This window comes from Microtus ochrogaster, chromosome 5, assembly GCF_000317375.1.
Source record: "Microtus ochrogaster isolate Prairie Vole_2 chromosome 5, MicOch1.0, whole genome shotgun sequence".
Taxonomy (NCBI): domain Eukaryota; kingdom Metazoa; phylum Chordata; class Mammalia; order Rodentia; family Cricetidae; genus Microtus; species Microtus ochrogaster.
Window position 1 is genome coordinate 70,111,692 of NC_022012.1, and position 20,711 is coordinate 70,132,402.

A 20,711-nucleotide genomic window follows, 5' to 3' on the forward strand; every position below is an offset into this window, starting at 1 on the left:
TTATTTTTATTTTATGTCTATGAGTGCCTGCTTGAATATGTGTGTATCATGGGCATTTTTGGTGTCCATGGAGATCAGAATAGAGATGCTCTGGAACTGGAGTTATAGATAATTCTAAGCTACCATATGGGTGCTGGGAATTGAAACCAGATCCTCTTCTAGAGCAGCTAGTGCTCTTAACCACTGAGCCATCTGGAATAGTCCAGGTGGCCCAACTCTTACTGGTCTGTGAGCCTTACTGATTCTCAAGGTTCCCTGGAACACCATTCACAAGAGGGACATAAAATTAGAAAAGTATACAGTGTCACTCAGTAAGGAAGGAAGAAATGCAAGACAAGTGTTCCATTAGAAGCTGAAATTTTATTATAGGATAAGAGCACACAAAGCACATCTAAAATTGATGTGTTCAATGCACTTTTAATAAAGGTACTGTAATGTTAAAGGTACAGTTGCTAAGTACAATATAACAACATCCATATTAGAATGAAAATTGGAGTATTTAAAAGACAACATTAAATCTCTCTTTTTTTACAGCTTGTATTTACAAAATGAATCAAAATATTTTTTTTTCTTTAAATTCAGGATTCAATAAAATAAACAGCTGGGAATAAGGAGTCTACTACTGTAGAGAGAGGATTGAAAAGAAAACCCAATGTCAGTGAAAAGTGGGATGAGCCTCTAGTAAAGATCATTAGCAAAGGTTTAGGTCCAGACTATGGTTTTTAGGAATCCCATAAATGGTTTGCATTTCTAGTGTGACAGAGAAAGAAGCTTTACATCCTGTACACAAAAGAGACGACATCTTATTTATAGGTTCAGCATCACTGCTTCCAGACTTTACGACGACTTACAGCAGGCCAGGCTTGCTACCTGGAGAGTTATGTGACATTTGTGTGCTTGATCCTGGAGACCCACACACAATTAGACTCAGCATTTCACGTCCTTTGAAAGGACAATGTGACCTGTAGACTTGGTTATAGAACTGTTAACTGTGTGACTTTGCAGATTTTATCAGCTTTTGCCCAAACACTCCAGTTGGGCAGTGTTTTAATCGTGGGCACGCTTGTCATTTTAAACAGTTACCGAATGCTGACATGTGCTGGCCATGTGCAAGTACAAAGAGATGAAAGTTCTACCCTAGGGAAGCTTGGGATACTAAACTGTGCAAAAATCAATCATTTATTCAATCAATCAGACAAACCAACAAAAAATGTTTCAATCTCTCTTCAAGCTAGACAGTTAAGGAATGGCATAATTGCATTAAAAGAGATTTCTCCCTAAATTGTATCAAATTCACTTTAAAAGGTCAGTTATATGCATTAGCTTCCATTAACCACCTGATTACATTTATAATCAAGGGAAGAGCAGTAAAAATGGGAAATGTCCAGAATGGTGGCTAAGTATGTATTGTGATGCGTGGGATCCGCTAATTGTGACGTGAGAAGTTATCACCTTCAGTTACAAAAAGTGAAGTAAACAGAAACATTTGCTCTATATTTATAAATTGCTCAAAAATCTTTGCTAAAGATCTTACAAATTCAGTAATATTACAGAACAATTCTAATCAATATTTAAGAAGGCTAATCACATCCTTAGTTAGATATTTGAAGTACAACTTTAACAATGCCAGTCAGTCTTGGGGAAAGAAGTCAAAGAGTTAACAAAGGTTCTCCACGCAGTTCACAGAACTGGTTGCGGTCACAATAAAGCATCGTCCCTTGTTGAATTTGGAGTGTAGCCCAATGCCTACGTCCATACAGCTCATGACTCAGATGAGGGGAACGGCCTACGGTGCTATCAATCCTCCATGAATATTCTACGTATTATCTATACTAGGAATTAATGCACATTTCAGTCCGGTGCAAATTAGAGTTCCTCAGTAAGGCGAGAAAGAATTTCTCCACTAAATGAGATTGTTGCTTCAGGGTCAAGGCCTGTCAAATTCTTTTTCAGCTCAGGCGATGCGATGTCAAGCTGAGCAACACACTTAAACGGTAACAGTTTTTCATGTCCATATCTATGAACAAACTCACCCAATAGATGTCAAATATCCATACTAAGGATGTAATTTTATCCTAATTAAATACACTCTAGAATAATTTATATAATGATATTATGTATTTAAAGAGAAAAGCATATCCCAAATCCAGCACTCTGATACAGTTGCTGGTTGGGTACAGGTAGATTATATATATATATATATATTTATATATGTATATATATATACAAATATATAGTTATACTCAGTGAAATTAACAAGACCCAAAGGTGGTTTTGTCTAGGAATAAAAGGGATATTTTTTTTTGTTCACAAAAGTAACTTATCTAGCACCACACATCAGAAAAACACAAAAATAGCACACTCTAGTTCTAAACAGCTATGTCTAAAATAGATTAGATAGTAAAACCAGTATTACACAGCATATTGTGGATTTGATAAACAGATAAATATTTGCACTGAGTAGGCTGTTTATAATATAACATCTTCTTATCTATACAGAACAAAAGCCAGAAAGTTAACTGTATAGAGGTGTGCAGAACAACATTAAATATTATGACTCCGAAGCAGGGGTGAAGGTAAATTTGAAAGAAGAGTAGGAGAGAATGTGTACAGGCCATTACAAGTTCTTAAGTTAATAGTAAATAAGGAATCTGTTGCTTGAGTTGAAGAAAGCAGTAAACAAGAGATTGCATTTACATGCGGATGTCTAAAATTTGTAGCTTTTAAAGTCTATGCACAAAAGTCATTTGTTTTATTGCTTGACATTCAGTTATGGCTAGATTATTTAACCTATTATTTTTTTTTTGTACTTTGGAAACAAGTATATTGTTAAAGGTGCCATAAAAATGGACAACATTGAAAACGGTTTGTAAATAAACCACCCAACACTGCAGTTCTTTACAGATTAAAAGCCTTGTCTGGGGTTTGTCATAAGTTCAATATGTTTAAGCTGGGAAAATATGTTGTAGCTTGAAGCCTCCCATTGGCCCAAACATCCGATACAAAAACACATCTCCACAAAAGGAGCAGGCAGACGATACAAGGTACACTTAAGAAGCAGCCAGCTAATGTCCTACTGTCTAAGACATTCACCACTGTTGCAATGAGATTTCAAACCACTGTGGATAAGCAGAGAATTGAGGATTTGGGAAGATGTGTACAGTACTTACGGAGTGTGTGTGGGTGTGAATTCATATTCACTATATTGCTCAAGAAATTTCTGCATTTATGTATGCAATGTGTTCAGTGATCGTCATCTTAGAAGTAGTGACTCCTCCACCCAAGTCATAATGAATGAGAAATACATGAACACCAGAGAGAAGCCAGTTCTGGGAGGACAACGTAATGACGTGCATAACACATAAAGCTAACAGCGAGCTGTCTGTCATTAGCTTCCAGAAGGATCAAAGAAAAAGCATAGGACAGCTTATGGGGCAAAACACACTGCATGTAAACAGAGAACGCGGATTCTCTAGGCATCTCTTCCAAACAGTCATCTCCACTCTCCACACTAGACCCCTGGGAAAAGGTGGTTTCTGTTTGGATCAAATATTCTGTCACCCATTTCCAAGTTAATAAGTGACTGAATAGTGTTTATTGCTCTAAGTTCTGAGGGTGTGTGTGGTTGAACGTGCTCTGCCCCCATTCCTGGTGGCTTCCTGGTATGAAGCGACCTTCCTGCTTGTTAAAAAAAAATGTTGAGAGTGTCACAAACTGATCACACACATGCACGCACGGGTACAGGGAGTACACAGAAGTGCGACCAATCACCTCAAAGATATTAGTAGTTGCCCTTCAGTTACAAATCAACAGCAATGGGAAGTCCTTATCATCAAATCTGGTGGAAGCAGTCCATACATTAGTGTTTAGGGACTAGAAAGAAGACTGGTATGACAGAGAATAGCAGCCCATCAGTATTTGACCGTGGCAGCTGCTTTTCTGGGCACACAACTGATCTACAGTACAAGGCTACCCTTGTAGGGTTCTGCATCACAACTTTAGGAGTAAGAGGTGGCCCTGTGGTGGTATGTAAAAAAAAAAAAAAATGTCGTGTGCACATGTATATGTGGATGGAGAGAGAAGAGGAGAGGAGGGAGATTTCTGTCCCCTTCTACACTCAGAACAAGGTATGAGGTAGTACTGTCACCTGATGGACAGGGACAGGTTTCCCATACCAAGTTCTCTTAAAGTAATAAGAAGCTATGGAATTCTGCCAAGCACGTATTATGGGGCAGGGGGTGCAGAATCATTAGCTCCACTGAGCCTCTCTGACTTTATGGGAAGTGATATATGGGAATAGGAGAAAGGAACTACCTTTCGAACTGTGAAACCCCTACAGCTGGATCGAGGTATGTATGGTCTGTCATGCAGGAACGGACCTGTCTTTAAATGTCAGCTCTTGCGGGAAAACAAACAAAAACAGCTAGGGCTGTGGAATAGGAATTGGTTTGCATAACAGGAGTTTGGTTCTCTTACGGCAGAGAATACAGTGAAAAACAAAACCCTGTTGTTTTCTAGCTCAGACAGGTTCTCTGTTGCTGCCCATCTCACTGATAGCTCTTACTGCTGGTTTAAAAAGAAATCTAATTCTTAACACACAGAATTTGAACTGTTTAAAATTATGTTCCCCGAGATTGCTTTAATTATTAGGGAAACAGTAAACGGGGCTGCACTTTGTGCCTTGATTGGTCTGTCACTTCTGAATTCATCTTTTTCATACACACTGGCAGACCTTCACACTGCCTCAGGAGTTGCGAAGTATTTTGAAACACAGAAATTTTGAACGCAAGAAAATGAGACAGTGAAGAGTTCCCACAGACAGACAAGACACACATATACACACTTCTCTACAGTTCGCTTGTGCCTCGGAGGGATAGCATTATCATCAGTCTTTTTAATAGTAAGAACACAATTTGTCCCAGTCCACTGGCCACCCTGTTTAAGAGTTTAGAAGATCCCTGAGCACAGTGTTTCTGACTCTCAGCCCCAACTGGAGACAACAGGGCTCTGTCCTTGACACCAAGATGGATTGTCATTCACAGTAAGTCAATCATAAGGTGCTTTGTTCCCCCTTTCGTTTTCCACCAGTCAGCACAAAGAACTGTCAGAAAATAGCCTTTTATTATTATTATTATTAATTGTTATTTGAAAATAATAGTACTGGAAAGACATGACTCAAACAATCGGGGTCTGAAACAGTGGCTTTAGGCTGATTATCTGGCTGCCTCTTAACAATAACACGTGATTCGATCGACATTCCTTAGCCAAAAACAAAAAGGAAAATAAACCCAAAAACAAACAAAAAACCAAAACAAACCCAACAACTGTACAAATATGTGTTTTTCCCTGAGGGATCAAAGTACACCCGCAAGTGCTCTATGTACAGATATTGCACTAGGTAGGAATTAAAGACGTGTGCAAAAAAGCAACAAGGAGAGACGCTTGCATCCTACTGAAACCTCATCAAGGCTTCTTCTAAGTTGCTTTGCATTTTGGAATGTCGGAACACAAACAGCCATCCCTTAGTCTAAAACTAAAAACACATACATCTACTATGGCACATTCAATGAAATAAAAAGTTTTCCAAAGACAGATAGGCAAATTCCATCAAGAAAATAATACAAAGTTTGTTTGTTTGTATTTTTTTTTTTAGAAAATTACATTACTTTCTTTCTTTGTTTCACATTACAAAATCTTTTTTTTTCTTTACACAAATCACATTTTATTGCAGGAATATTTCTAGTGCCATCAAATATTTATAGAAGGGTTAAAAAAATAGAAGTCTCTCTAGAGTGGTCCAGACAAGGCTTTGTATAGAATAAATCTTTTTTTCCATCTTCTAGTTTTGATTTATGTATTTTGAATACATTTTCTTTTCCATTGACACTTAGTAGCCTAGAAGCGGTCTAACACACGCATATCATACACATGAAAGCCACACACACACACACACACAGGCAGACACGCTCTTTCCTCCCCTGACCCTCAGCCCACCCCCCGTTCACTCACAGAGATCTGGTATCCACTCGCTAAAGAACAACCAAACTTAGAAGCAGTGTCTTAGGTCATGTTTTCCTTAAGTTAGGAAGGGTGAACCAGGATGTGAAAGACTTTGGGGCAAAAAAAAAAAAATTATGGATTTCACACAAATTAAAATTCTGAATGCTTAAAAAAAAAAAGTAATCCATAGCTTAGTACAGTTTGTGATCTGTCCAAAAAGTGTTTTCAGCCGCACTTTGGACTTCACTGTGGTCAAGGCCAGTTTCTCATAATGTTGCTGGACCATTTGAGTATGACAGTAACAATATTCAGATTTTGTACAAAAGCCTCATTTACCTTCTGGAAAAAAAAAAAGAGTTATCTGATGGCATTCCAGCAGCTGAGCGTATGATACTGTTCAGTCCCCAGGAGACTGTCGAGTCTTTTAAGTTCAGGCAACTTTCATGACATGAACTATTAAGCTTCGTGATTCTCTGTCATCGACCACCTTGTGACACCACACAAGGGGTTCTCATGATAAGGAAAAGAAAAATGCCAAAGTTTTTCCATCCTGTTCTTGGCTCCCTGTGACTCTCAACTTAGGTGCAAATTGTCCGTCAGTTGTCCCCTCAATTTCTCAGAGTGCGTCTGTATGGCTCTGTCCCTGCAATGTCGGAGGATTTTGCTCCGAAAGCCTACTTCTTGTTTTTCTTTCAGGAACACCCGGAAACAGCATCACCCTGCTCTCTCCTGCTGTGTGGTAAAAGCCACGCCACCACAGCATGGCACTGAGTGAGACTGGACTATCTTGGGTTTGTTTTGTGTTAGGTACATGCAGAATCCTTTCTGGGAAAATGAAGTTCAATGTCACCTTCTCTCTCCCCCTTAGACAAGTTGGGTCAGCTCCCTTATTCACATGCCGACACTGGGATTAGGTTTAGTTGCTCTTTAGTGCGCTAGCACCCGAGGCTGGTCATATGCAGAAAGCTTTGGTTAAAAAGAAGTTAATATACTTTACTAAAACCATCCCCAAATTTAGTAAATCTGAACTTAAGAGAAAAGAAAAATGAAAACCAAACCCAAACCTCACACCATTCCCTCACACAGGAGAAACAACAGAAAAAAAAAGGGGGGCAAATAAATAACAAAACTGTACTCTTTTCAGAATATAAATACTATTAATCTTTAAAGGAACTATGCTTAAATAAAATTTTGATTTACCCCTTCTTGCCCAATATAAATATTATATGTTGACAGCTAACCTCTCTATATAAACACATAAAAATTTCTATGCTTGTAAGAAATTTAAGTAAATATCGCTCTCCTGTTTATGGTTAAACCCTTACTCTGTTTTTGAAAAAAAAAAATCAGATGTTATTTAGGCTTCACCCACACATTTCTATACAAATAATTCCTTCCTACTTCCCAAGTCCCTCAGTAAATAAGGCAGAAAGTCAATGAAGTTAAAAATCTTGACACGCTCTGGGAGGCTGGCCCAGGTAAACCCATCATAGGGACATCAGCAAGAACAGAAATGCTGGCAAAAGAGTCTACAAGGACCCTAGTGGCAGAAAAGGCTATTGCATATGTAGGGGTTCATGGAAGCACTCACCTTGTGCCAAGGACGATGTTCCCTTTTCCTCACAGGTAATGCATGATCTTTGATGCCAGACCAGTATCTTGTGGCCAAAGTCATCTTCCAAATGCCTCCTAATTTCTCAAAAGGGAACTCGTTTTAAAGGATTTCTTGATTTTTTTTTTTGTGTGTGTGTCTGTCTCTTTCACTGTGTGTATGTGTGTGTGCTTGCACACACGCACCCACAGAGGCCAATAGGAACACTGATACCTTGGAGCTGGAGTTACAGGCTTTTTTGAGTTGCCCGATCTGGTTGCTGGGTTCCAGGCTTTGGTCCTCTGATAGAGCAATAAGCGTTGTTGATCATTGAGCCATCATCTCTAGTCCCAGGGCACTTGCTTTTAAAATATGTACACCTGTGAACATAAGAATGTTCCTTCCTTCTCCCATTGGGGATTTTTTTTAAAATGCAAAATTAATCAAGGATACCTCAATACTTCTTACCTGAACACAAAAGCCCAACTATCTTCTAAATATTTAAAAAAATAAATTACAGTCCACAGTCTTCTAGTGAAGATAAATACACAGAAAATGTCTGCAGCTTGGCATCCCCTTTACTCTGAAGGGTGATTTTAAATATGGGAACCAGGTTCAACACTGTCTCCCTCCCTCTTCGTCCATTGTCTACCCAATACAGACAGCAGCATTCTAGAATCTGGGACAGCTAGTCTAGGATCAATTTTCTCTGAGATGAATTTTTAGGGCTCCTGATGCCAAGAACATAAGACATTCAATGAATGCAGGGAGTGTGTTTGCTCCACATAGAGTCTTTGGGTCTTTTTTCTAAATAAGATTTACTTTTTGTTTTGTGTTTTTGCTATCCAATTAATATTCTGGTTACTAATTTGTTCTGAATTCCAAATTAATACTGTGTCCCTTTGACTACTGAATTGTGTCAAATGAGTCTCCCCTCCTTCACTTCCCCAAAGTGGCATTTTATAAACTTAAAAAACTGCACATATGGTTTAAGCTCACAGCACCAGACACTCCTTGGACTCTGTATGAAGCATAAACAAACCCATTCTTAATTGCATGCAAAACAAAGTATGATTTAGGGAGCAGTCCGTTAATTCCAAATTTCTGGATGGGGAAAAAAAAATTCAACATGTTGATTTCTGGATATGACCAGCCAGTCTTTTAAAAATAATCATTTTTTTTTCTTTCTTTTTTTTTTTCCTTTTTGTAAACAGCAGCATAAATACCTCCCGACGTACCTTCCAAGCCTTCTCAGCTAAACTTGTGTTTCTGGTGTACATGCGACACGGCGACAGTGAACACGCTAGCATTTAATTTAAAGAAAACAAAAGGTGCAAAACGGAAAGTGCCTTATCAATTCAACAGGAAAAGCTACGCCAGTCACTACATTTTATATTAATTAAAACAATATATAAACAATATCTCTTTAGCTATATATAGTCTTCATGCCCATTTACCCTGTGTAATATATCCTAATGCTATTGTTGCGAGCGCTGTGGATCCCCTTTTCACGCCATCCCGCTGACCGGCAATAATCGGTGAGAAAAACAAAATCTTCCTTCATGACACAGAAAAGCAAGCTGTGCAAAGTAACGCTGCAACCCCGCGGTGCACACCAGGGTCACCGATTACTGCTGCACTCTGTTGTTACCCGTAAGAGTCTGTGGGCAATGAGCTATATGAAAAGGGGCTCCTCTGACTGTTGTACCCTCCTCCTGTTAGATGCAGAGGCCAACCGCTCCGGAAGTCGAGACAGAAAAAGGGTCCGTATCTGTAGGCATAGTGGAAATCATATGCATGAGCAAAACAAGTTTAGCTTTTATTGGTTCTGATTGTTTTCCCTCTGTGCCTGAACCCCGATCACCACAAGATGTCTGTGCAGTGTGTTGGCGCTCCAGGGCTGTGCAGGGCCATAGAAAGTGTCTCAGTTAATTTTGTCTTCGTCGTCATTGTTTTAGTTCCTTTTTTAAATTTTTTTTTCATGTTTGTACTTCAGACGTTCTTGAAGTGCGCAGGTACTACATTTACCCATCGATTTGCATTGCTGGCTCAAATTCTGAAGTGAACAATTCCTTGTATAACGGAGGAAAATGGAGTCGCACAATGTCTGGGTATATTGCTTTAAATGCCATTAGCTTTTCTGTATGTCGTCCACATAAGGCTCTTAACGTAGACACCTTGCATATTAGCTGTAAGCAGGAGAAAGGACAGGATGTCAGGGGAGGGCAGTCATGAGAGGGAAAATCCAAGGACTCAGGGTGAGCGCGGCAACACTGCTCATCATGGTGAGGACACATGTGCTTAAGTCTGCCGGTAGGGGCAGGGAGGGCTACGTGGACGGCCTATGTTAGGATGCTTACAAAACACCAAATGTACCTTGGACACGAATAATTTAACTCAAGGAGGTATTCATAAGCAAATCCTCCCACCCCCCCAGTCACTGATGAGGTTCTGGGCTCCTCCCTAATCCAGGGTGTACCATCGGGAGCCCTACTACCGCCTCAGTGGGAAAGGAAGAGGTCTGCTGATGGAGAAGTAGGTGAGTGGCAGGCAGGTCCTGTTAGCAAGAGCGCTACCCCTGAGAGCAGTGCGCTGTATGCAAAATAAGTGTGAGTCAATTCTTTTGTTTTTTAAATTACATTTATTTTTTATCTCAACTCTCTGTGTGCAAGTATGTATATATAGTATGTGTGTGTATGCAGGTCAGAGGGCAACTTCTGGGAGTCAGTTCTTTCTTCCCACCATGTGGGTCCTAGGGTGTCAAACTCAGATCATCTGGCTAGTATCTTGAGCCTCTTAGCCATTCACCAGACCGTACAAGTCAATGCTATGGGCGATTTTCCTCTAGAGAAATAGCTGTCTCTATGCTAAAGCCACTCAGGGTCTCAGGGAATGAAAGTCTAGCATCTTAAGGCAACAACAGTGACCTGCAAAGATGCTTGTAAACTTACTGCACCACACAAGGCAAGATGTCTCGTGGTTGCAGATCAGAGTAACTGTCTCTAGGGAACTGCTTCACCAGATCTGTCTGCATTCGGGTCCCCTCCATGCTAATGGCCCTGATGGTAGTCTCATGCTTGGGCAGTTGGGCTCTCCCCTTTCCCTCATGCTCACAGACCATGTACAAAACTAAACCCAATTTCTCCACTCTGACCTCCCCAAGCTACCATGGAAACAACGGAAGGAATCGGGTAGGAAACCCAAGCACCAAACATTTCAAATCTTCCTGTACAACACAGCAACTGAGCAAAGAATGGAAGTGGATGCTTTCCTAACATCAGAAGCAACAGCACTGAGGGATATATCATATTTTAGCTGAAAAAGATAATTAGCAAAAATGGAGCCTCGTGCTTTTAATACAGCCCAGAAATAGGAAACTGGTAAAATATAAAGAAGATTTATTGTTGATAACTAATGAGTTTAAGAGAACCAGTATTGGAATATATAGTTATCTTTTAGTCCTTTTCTGCTTCCTCCGTCTAAATTCAGAGATCCTCCTGGGCAGCATGTTGCCCCTGCTCTATGCTTAACTTTAAAGAGCAGGAAGAGGTTCCTGAGAGGGTTCATTCTTTAAGGAAAAAGGTCTTTCTGGGTTGGAGAAGCGGCTCAGTGATTAAGAGCACGTACTGCTCTTGCAGAGAACCAGAGTTCAGTTCCCAGCTCACAGCTGCCTGTAACTTCAGTTCCATCGGATCTAACATGCTCTTCTGGTCTCTGTGAGCACCTCCATGCACATGCTCTGCCCATACACATAATTCACATGTAATAATGACGCTTTCCCAGATTGCTGTGTTACTGCAGGAAACTTTGTGATCAGTTACAACAAATACATTTTAACCCGAGTAATGAGTTTTGGCCCAATAGAACTTTCTGAGCGAGTAGCCCATGCTAATACATTCTGGGCTGGTCATGTGACTTATAAAGAGATTTATGCCAGATTATGCAAGATTTATGCCAGGAGATAGTGGACCTTACCTTCGTTAGAATTCCATCTTCTCGGTGGTTCTTCTGTAGGACGTGTTGAAGGGCTAGCTGAATTTTCTGTTGCAGTTTTTCTATTTTTACCTTTTCCTGCAGCCATGAGCGATCTAAACACGGGAAAAAGAAACTCAGTGCCATTCCTTCAACACTGCATCAGACCCTTGTTCCTCCTGACCAAAACACTGGTTCCTGTGCTATGATGTGTGTTCACAGACTCACGGGCCAGTTCCCCTCTTTGAAACTTTGCTTCTGCAGGCTGCCAAGACAATCTCTGACATCTAGGGCAGGGTATTAACTCTTCCCGCTGCATCTGGTCCTGGGATGGTGGGAGGCTGGATTTCTTCTAAAGACCAGCTACATTAGGGCCAGACCCCAGTGACTGCACATGAACCCACAGTGCCCCGCCCTCCCCAAGCTTTCGTGATAATTCTTTTACAGGCACTATCCCACCTGTCCCGCTGGCCTTTCTGCAAAGTTAAATTGCTTTTTAATCCAGGGCAACTCAAACTGTCAGTAGAATTTCAAATGACTTAGGGGCTGTTAATTTAGGAATGTCTTTGTGTGAGAATTCCGAGTACAGGATTGTTCCCCCAAGAGGCGATCTACTGGGAAAGTAGGTTGGAGGCAGATAGACTTGTGGATGGCAGTGTTTATAGAGGCACACTGTCTTAGAGGCTGGTACCAAGAAGAACAACTCTATTCTATGAACTCCTTTGTCTTGGTCTGTGGAGTTAGTACTGGTTAAGATTTATGAAACTATTACTTCTTAAAATTTTTATCTGCATATCATGAGCGCTCTCTCTCTCTCTCTCTCTCTCTCTCTCTCTCTCTCTCTCACACACACACACACACACACACAGAGAGAGAGAGAGAGAGAGAGAGAGAGAGAGAGAGAGAGAGAGAGGAGAGGAGGAATTCATGTGTGCACACATGTTTGTAGAGGCCTGAGGAGGACATTAGGTGTCTTGTTCTACCACTCCCCACTGTATTCCCTTGAGGCAGGGTCTCTCCCTGACTTGGAGCTAGTCTGGCAGTTAGCAAATGCCCTCAGTCCTCCACTCACTTTCCTAGTGCTAAGGTTGCTCTTACTTGTGTGTAATTCTTTTTTAATGTGGGTGCCGAGATCTGAGCTCAGGTCCTAATGTTTGTGTAGCCAGTACTCTTACCCACTGCGTCATCTCTTTAGTCCCATAAGGTCTTTAGAAAAGAGTCGTGTGTGTTTGCGTAGAGGGAGTATACTTTGAGAAACTTTAAATTGAATAAGGGTGGCAGCTGCTCTCGGAAGCCCCACAAATATTAGATGATGTGTTAAAAGTCCTGTGCTTGTGAAAACATTCTGTACTGGACATGTCAGAAACTGTTGTGTTTTCGTTTGATTTTTCTTACCTGCTGACATCAGTACAAATGCAGAAAATAATGCGATTTCATCTTCAGTCAGGTGCATAGAACACAAACTCTTCCCAAATTCAAACACAAAGCTAATGAAGTCTTCACAACCTATGATTAAAATAAAGGAAGTTTAGGATGTCGGTGGTTACCCTAGGAGAAGAATACAGAACAAGGTGAAGAGAGATGGGGAAGGTGGAGATGCGATAGGATAGGAAGGGCATTTCTTAGTTGAGTAGTCTGAATTGTTAAAAGAGAAAATGGCTTAGCCAACAGCACCATCACTGGTAACATCTCCTGGTACCACCGTTATCATTACCACCATCATCACAAAGCATCATCTCCACTATCAGTAGTATCCTAACCACCACCATTAACTCCACATCAGGACCCCCCACCATCATCATCTGCAGTAATGAGAGAGAACATGTCCTGGGTTCCTATGCAGATAACTACTTGAATTACATTCTTAGCGCTTCCTCGGATTTCAAAACAGCCCTGCGAGGCGCATGTTATCATTAGATTCCCATTTTAGGGCTGAAGAAACGGAAACTTAATAGAGATAAATAATGTACCCACGGCCACAACCTGACATTCAAAGCCAGGTTGTCTGACTTCAGAACCCTTATTTATAATAAACAGGATTAACGGCTACTGGCTAACTGAAATGCCCTATTGACTAGGATACTCAGGTTCATGCTGGTGGTATAATTATTTTAACTATTAATCAAATTGAAAATAATGTGAAAGTCTCCTAAAATAATAATTCAACTCGCCAAAGATGAATTAAGTTTTGTTTCTGTGTTATCAGGTTTGCCAATTGGTTAGTATTTGTGAATGGTGGAGGGCCATGCTACACTTAGGCAAACCTCTTACTACTCATGGTTAAAATAAGCCAGTCAACACGTCTTGTTTCTCCTTGTTTTTCCTTAATGGCAACATTCTGATTGTTTAAATTACAGAAACTCAAAAGGACATATTTACGATGCATATCCCATAGTTTTCTTCAGCTTTACTGGACTTTTTCGATGTTTATATTTCTTTTATGTAAATGGTTAACAGTGAGAGGCAGGGAATGGTGGGCCTTTTCAGTTTTGCTTCATTTTTACATATGAATCATATTCTCTCTAAGTATATTGAACACTTCATTCATTAACAATCTCATTTACTTGAACCTGGAAGGGGCATTGAGAGGTCATGTGATAACTCCCTCAATGACCGACCGACAAAGAGTTTACATGTGATGTAGATAATAACTCCCTCAATGGCTAACCGACAAATGAACTTGAGCTTGCATATGATGTCGACGAGATTATCTGCTGCGTGCAGACCGTTTTATAGCAGACAGCTACAGATAGCAAGATAGGTGTATCACCCGTTAATTTAGATTCCAAATAACCAGTTTTATTTTGTGCAACAAGAGCTTTTATCCAGCCACATCCCTGAACATGACCCCCATTTACCGAGCCAACAGCATGAGATTTCCTTACCTAAGGATTTGAAGACATCGGGGCCAGCATACTTCCCATCAAAGTACACGGTGTTGTTCTGAGAGTCAAAGGCACGGCACATCCTGATAAACACCACCTCCAGAGAGCCTGTGTGCGGGAGGATTGCTTAGCGCCATTCTGATCTCAGTCCCCTGCTGAGGTGCTAACACAGAGGCCTTCCTGAGATGGTACAGTGGCTAAGGCAGGGCTTCTCGTGTTATCAGTCACACCAGCCCTCTGTCCACGCGGCAGAAGACATGAAGACCGACTCACACAGCATTGTAGAGTTTTAAGGTAGCTTGGGAAACATTCTGCATACGGATTTCAACAATCCAGCCTAGCAACGACTCTCTGAGCTCATAAACACCTTCCTAACAGTTCAGTGTGAGGGCCCGAAGGGTGATGCTAAGATTTGGGATGCAAATATTTCCCAGTATAACCTTCCTCCCAGAGAAATAGGAAAATGGAAGCAATGCTTCCTGGGCATCTTTTTAAAAGTATATACACACACACACCACCACCTAAACAAATAACTTGGTATGTATGAATGTTTTGTCTGCATGTATATGTGTGTACCATGTACATGCCTGGTGCCTGAGGTCCGAAGATATTGGATCCCCTGGAACTGTAGCTATGGATGGTGGTGAGCCTCCAGGTGGGTGCTGGGTTCTCTGCAAGAGCAGCCAGCGCTCTTAACCACTGGACCATCTGTATCTTTAAAATGCTTTTATAAAAAGGGTTTGGTTTCTGCTAAGCAAACCCTGAGCTCTTATCACTGAGAAAAAATGGCTCCGACACCTTCCTTAGCAAGCATTTCTTTAACGAGCAGGCGAAAACAGGCTGGAAGCGACATCAGGATTCACTTGCAGAGCACATACCTGCTTTTAGAAGCACGATTTGATCATTTTGACACAGCTCCATAAATCCATCAATGCGTTTGGCAAACTCCACCACATACTGGATAGCTTCTGTAATCTTGATGGCACACAGCTGCCACATCACCTCTCTCTGCTGTGAAGGAGGGAGACACATTAACATAAGACTAGCTGGGAATCCTAGTGCAACTAGCTAGCTTCCTAGTTTGTAAAAAGAAAGCTCTTTGGAAATGGGTTAAGAAAGATTATAGGATTAAAAAAAAATTGTCTCTGTTATTTAGGCTCTAAAAGCCTGCTTCCATATCCTTTCTGCCTCCTGAGATCCCTGGCTTACTGTTTGAAGGCAATTGAATGGGGGTGTTGAAGGGGGGGTAGAAAGTCAGGGGTATTATGAACATGTGGGGCCAACAGCTAAAGACATGTCAGGAGAGCAATATACATCACTGCTCTAACTTGGGCTCCACAGTAAGTGGAGGATTTTTTTTAAAAAAAGCAGCTCATTTATTTTAGGGAGTTTACCTATTCTTTACGGGTGTGGAAAGAAAGAAGTGTCAAGTACTTTTTTTTTTTTTTTGGTCTGTACTTGCTGAGCTAGATGACGTCTTTGTTTCACACATTTATACAAATTGTCGTCTATTCGGAAATGACAAAATGACATCAAAACTCTGGAGGCTTCTCATCCAGTAGGCAACGTCCTATTTCACAAGGCCCGCTAGCTCTCATTGCATTGCTCGCTCTCCTTTGTGGCTTGGGTGATGGGGTGACTCTGTCCTCAGAGGCAGACTAAGGGAGCTGCTGCTCTCCCCACCTTCCCACTCATCACAGCGTCCTGGAGCTTTTGCTTTGCTCATCTGCTCTCCCACTACACCCCACAGCTTAAGGTTATTTCTAACAGTGTGATGGGGAAAAATCCTGGAGCGGAGTCGCATGAGGACATGGTCCTGATGCTGTCACTGGGTAGCCACAGCCAAGGTATGATGGGTTTCTCACCAGTAACAGTGAAGGGGAGGATATACCTCAATCACCTCCCCAGTAACAGTGAAGGGGAAATATACCTCCATCATCTCCATGGTCCTTTCCCAGCCCGACTTTCTACCATCACTGGCAAAAGCCATCTCTTTCCAAAGGCAAAATGGATAATTACCATTCCCTTACCTTCAGCTTACCCCCCTACTTTAGTGGCCCATTGGTTGGTGTCATAGAGATAAAAGCAAGTAGGGTCACCACCTGCCAGGCTCATCTTTAGTCTTAAACAGTGATAGCCAGACCTTCCCAAACCTCATTCTTCTCCTTTTTTTAAAAAAGATTTTTAAGTGTGTATGAACACACAGGCAACCTCTCTCTCTCTCTCTCTCTCCCTCCCTCCCTCCCTCCCTCCCTCCTCCCTGATGTGGGTCCTGAGAATCAGATTCTTTGAAAGGGTAGCAAGTGCTCTTAAGCACCGAGCCATCTCTGTGGCATCCCAAGCCCTGTTCTTTTCCACAATCCCGAAACAACCCCTCTTTACTCTAGCAGCATGCAGCATGGGCTGATTGTCTTCAACCATTCTTAGACCTCAGAATCTCTTGTGGCATCAGGACAAGTCCTAGTTCACAGAGACTTTTGGGAGCTGCCCAATCTAGTCTCCCACTGGCACACAGAGGGACTTAAAAAATACAATAAAATCCGTTCCAGCTGAACTTTCACATCCTAGCACCTGAGGAAGATAATAAAGCCCTGAGCCTGTGATCAGCTCTGGAGGTAAGGCCCGTAAGCAGAGATCAGAGAGCCGATGCGGGAGAGTCTGCCTCCAGACTGTTTGTCCTCTTGAGGGAATGCCTTCCTCCCCGCTTCTCAGTGCTGTCTCGATGGAAAGAGCAACCCCTCCTACTCTACCTTGTTCTGATAGTTCTCAACCTCCTCCTGCAGGAAGGTCTGCCATGTGATCTGCTGGAGTTCTTCCCGCAAGTACTGGCAGGTTTCCAGGTGCGATTTGGATATGTTCTGCGCAAGGTGTTCTGGGGAGAAAATGGGAGGTGACAACCATGAGCAGGAACCAGCAACTCTTTTGCTTGTGTCATTTGCCTTAAAAAGGCACTCGCAGAAGGCAGTGTGCTGACAAGTCTTGGCTTCTTTTGTGTAGCTAAGCAAGCAAGCTGGGAGTCTTCTGTATTTGGGCCCAGGAGTGAGGCTCTGCAAAGCCAACACTAGCTGCATGAAGTGTGTCGGATCCAGAGGCCTTGAGGAGCTTGACCTTGTCTTAGGCTTTCTACCAGTGTCTGGATGAGCACTGAATGAGCCGTAGGCATGACAATGATTGATACCCCCTTCTTGACTTTTTATGATAGACTTTTTTTTTCAAAAGTGGCTTTTGAAAAAGTCAGGAATTTAAGTGTATGTGTGTGTATGTGAGTATATATTTAAACTATTTTATTTTTGCACGTGTCCATGTATCAAGTGTCTTTCCTTAATTGCTCTCTTCACTCTCTTCCTCCCCAGTGCTGTGCTTACATCATGTCCAGTTTTTTTTTTTCCTTTTTTAAAACATGGTTTCTTAGGGATTGAACTCAGGTCTTCATGCTGTAATGACAAGCACTTTATTACTTTATTGATTGAAACATCTCCCCACCCCCGGCATTAATAACAACTGACCATTACCTTTCTTTTTTTTTGCGGGGGGGTTGTTCAAGAAAGGGTTTCTCTGTATAATAGCCCTGTCTGTCCTAGAACTCACTCTGTAGACCAGGCTGGCCTCGAACTCAGAGATCCACCTGCCTCTGCCTCCCAAGGGCTGGGATTAAAGACGTGCACCACCACCACCTACACTGGCTTGGCCATTCATTACCTTTGATTTTTCTAGTAAATATAGGGACAAGCGTTGCTGAGACATGAACAGACTATGTGTTATTTTGGTGAAGAGAAAGACCCTGGACCTTGTTACTTCTGAGATGTATGGCCTTGGCAAGTTATTTAATCTCCCTGTACTTTGCTTTCCTCCTTGGTAAAATGGGGGAAAATTGTTCATAGGGCTGCTGTGAGAATGGAATGAATCACAGTTAGAAAGGGAGCATCACATCCTGATGCTGTATAGTTATCTGTACATGTACTGTGTATGAGGGCTTCGGTGATATTAAATATATAGTGAGGAGATCTCTGGTACTGGTCACTGTGGGCATGTGTTGACACACAGGAAGGGTAATTCAGGACCTCAGATAGAGAGCATGAGGCAAGTCACACCACAAGGTAAAGGCAGTCAATCTCAGGGTAGGGAAAGATCAGGGTTGGTTGAACAGAACTGCAGAATGCTTCTTAGAAAAGGAGGGATACTGTGTTGGACCCAAGAGATGGGCAGGGTTGGCAGGAGTGGTCAGTTGTGTTGGGAAGGAGATGAGTTCTATATACAAGGGCCACTGGATGAAGGAACACATAGGACATTTGTAAGGGACAGTCAGACTTGATGATGTAACGGGGTTCACCTTCTGAAGAATCTCGGATGTTTAGGATTGAGTTGGGATATGACATAACGATAGGACCAAGCAGAATTCTGCCAGGAAAGCTGAGGTATTAAGATTGCATCTGGGGACAGAGGACAGGCAGTTTTGTACTTGGCATCTTGGGACTTAGAAAGGCTGGACCAGGAGGGCCAGGAATACAGCTGCTAAAATGGAGATAGGAGAGACAGTGTGTGAAGTGGGATGGTAGTCAGTGTTAGGGAACGGAAGGATGACTCACATGTTTAAAAAGCTGGACGTGATAGCACATGTCTCTAACTTGAATTCTTGGGGTAAAGGCAGGTGTATGGCCATGTATTTGAGGATCACCTGTTCTACATAGAAGGTTCTAGGCTAGCATGTCTACATACCAAGATCCTGCCTAAAAAATGTATTGGAAAGAATTGACAGGAGTTTATGAACATCAAACCATACTGAAAAATAACCACATTTCCAGGATCGTGAGTCCACGGCAGGAAAACAGCGACAGAGCATGCGTGCTATAAACATGCCACGGCTTCCTTCAGACAGGAGGGCACATGTTTGTGTGGAAACAGCAAGTTCACCTAAATGTAATCTGAAACCAGAGTCTCCTTGGAGACACAGAAACATAATAAATCCTAACAGCCCTATCTGGCAGCACATAGGTACCACAGCAGCCTGGATAAATAGTGTTTTTTAAAAGACTGAGTGTAAACAAAGAAAGTGTAAAAGCACTTCAAGGAGACAGACCTGAGGAGAAGTGGAGAAGCCAGCTCATTAAGAAAAAAAAAGAATGGGTGTGTTGGAAAGCAGAAAATTCCGCTCAGATAAAGGGCTCTCACTATGGAGGACAGTGTCTAGACTATAAACCAAGATTAGCATATTTTTTAAAAAAAGGAAGCTCAGGAGGTTCTACAGGTCTCACACTCTGCTCTTCCTCATGTCTTTCCCACTTATTCCAGTCAACACCTTGTTTCAGTTGATCTTAACAAATATTACTGGGAACCAGCTATGGTGTCACATGCCTGTAATCCCAGCACTTGGGAGGCCAAGACGGGCAGACTGCCATGCTTTCCGGGTCATGAGTGATGCAGTGAGTTTCAGGGGCATGGCAGGAAGCCCGTCTCAAATTTTATCCAGGGCTGAGGACACAGCTCAGAGGCAGAATGCTCAAGATCCTAGGTTCGATCCCCAGCATTTGCAAAATGGTTCATGGATACCCGGACCAGGTGGGACTCTTTAAAACAGCCAATAGGAAGAGACAATGGCTAACGCAGTGTACACAGTGGGCCAGCAGGGGGCAGCAGCTACATTTCCAGTTCATAATAGATCTGGCGAGGCAAATGTTTTTAAGACCCTTCACTATTTCTAAATATCCCTTTCAGCAGAGGAGAGTCTCACCAAATCGCATAGAGTCTAAGAAGCCAGTGTGGCTCTCAGACCAGGTAGCGACAGTGAGGTGTGTTTAATCTAGGCGTTAGGAGTCAAGCTTTCTGGGCAAAGCTGAGCAGTGAGTTATTTTCCTTGCTTTGTGGCATCAGTGAGTGGGTCTCCCTGCCTGACCCTGACCATTGCAGCACTGTCAGGGTACCCAGGTGTGCTCCCCTCGCTGCCCTTGGACAGCCTGTGGCTATGGATGCAGCCCAATGCAAAGTTGTAAGTTTACTTCAAAGTAGAACAAAATGGCAAGAAAATTTCCGTTTTAACTTTGAATTGTGCTGTGTTTGTAACAGCGCTTAAACCCCTCCCATGGGAAGTCCCGGCTTCTAAGATTTTCTCTCAGACTCTCAGGGTGGGATAGAACTTTAGAAGATACCATCTGGGCTGAGCATATCTCATTTTTATAGATAACATCAATAATTAAAAATTAAACAATACTTTCCTTGTGCAGACCCAAAGGTTTTATATCTTTTCTGAAAAAAATGTGTATGTATAT

The 20,711-nt window shown here is 41.9% G+C and overlaps 1 protein-coding gene across 4 annotated transcripts in view; it reads right to left on the reverse strand.

Annotated features, from left to right (window-relative positions):
- Positions 1–340: 340 nt before the first annotated feature.
- The window catches only part of Rora (RAR related orphan receptor A), a 743,770-nt gene continuing 723,399 nt past the window's right edge, over positions 341–20,711 (reverse strand). For all 4 annotated transcript variants that reach the window (XM_005347679.3, XM_026779447.1, XM_005347680.3 and 1 more), the window contains 6 exons: positions 17,199–17,320; positions 15,327–15,459; positions 14,449–14,556; positions 12,959–13,069; positions 11,567–11,679; positions 341–9,780 (listed from right to left, as the gene is read on the reverse strand). In XM_005347679.3, coding sequence (XP_005347736.1) covers positions 9,616–9,780; positions 11,567–11,679; positions 12,959–13,069; positions 14,449–14,556; positions 15,327–15,459; positions 17,199–17,320 — 752 coding nt within the window. In that variant the 3' untranslated portion in view covers positions 341–9,615. The remainder of the gene's footprint in view (positions 9,781–11,566; positions 11,680–12,958; positions 13,070–14,448; positions 14,557–15,326; positions 15,460–17,198; positions 17,321–20,711) is intronic.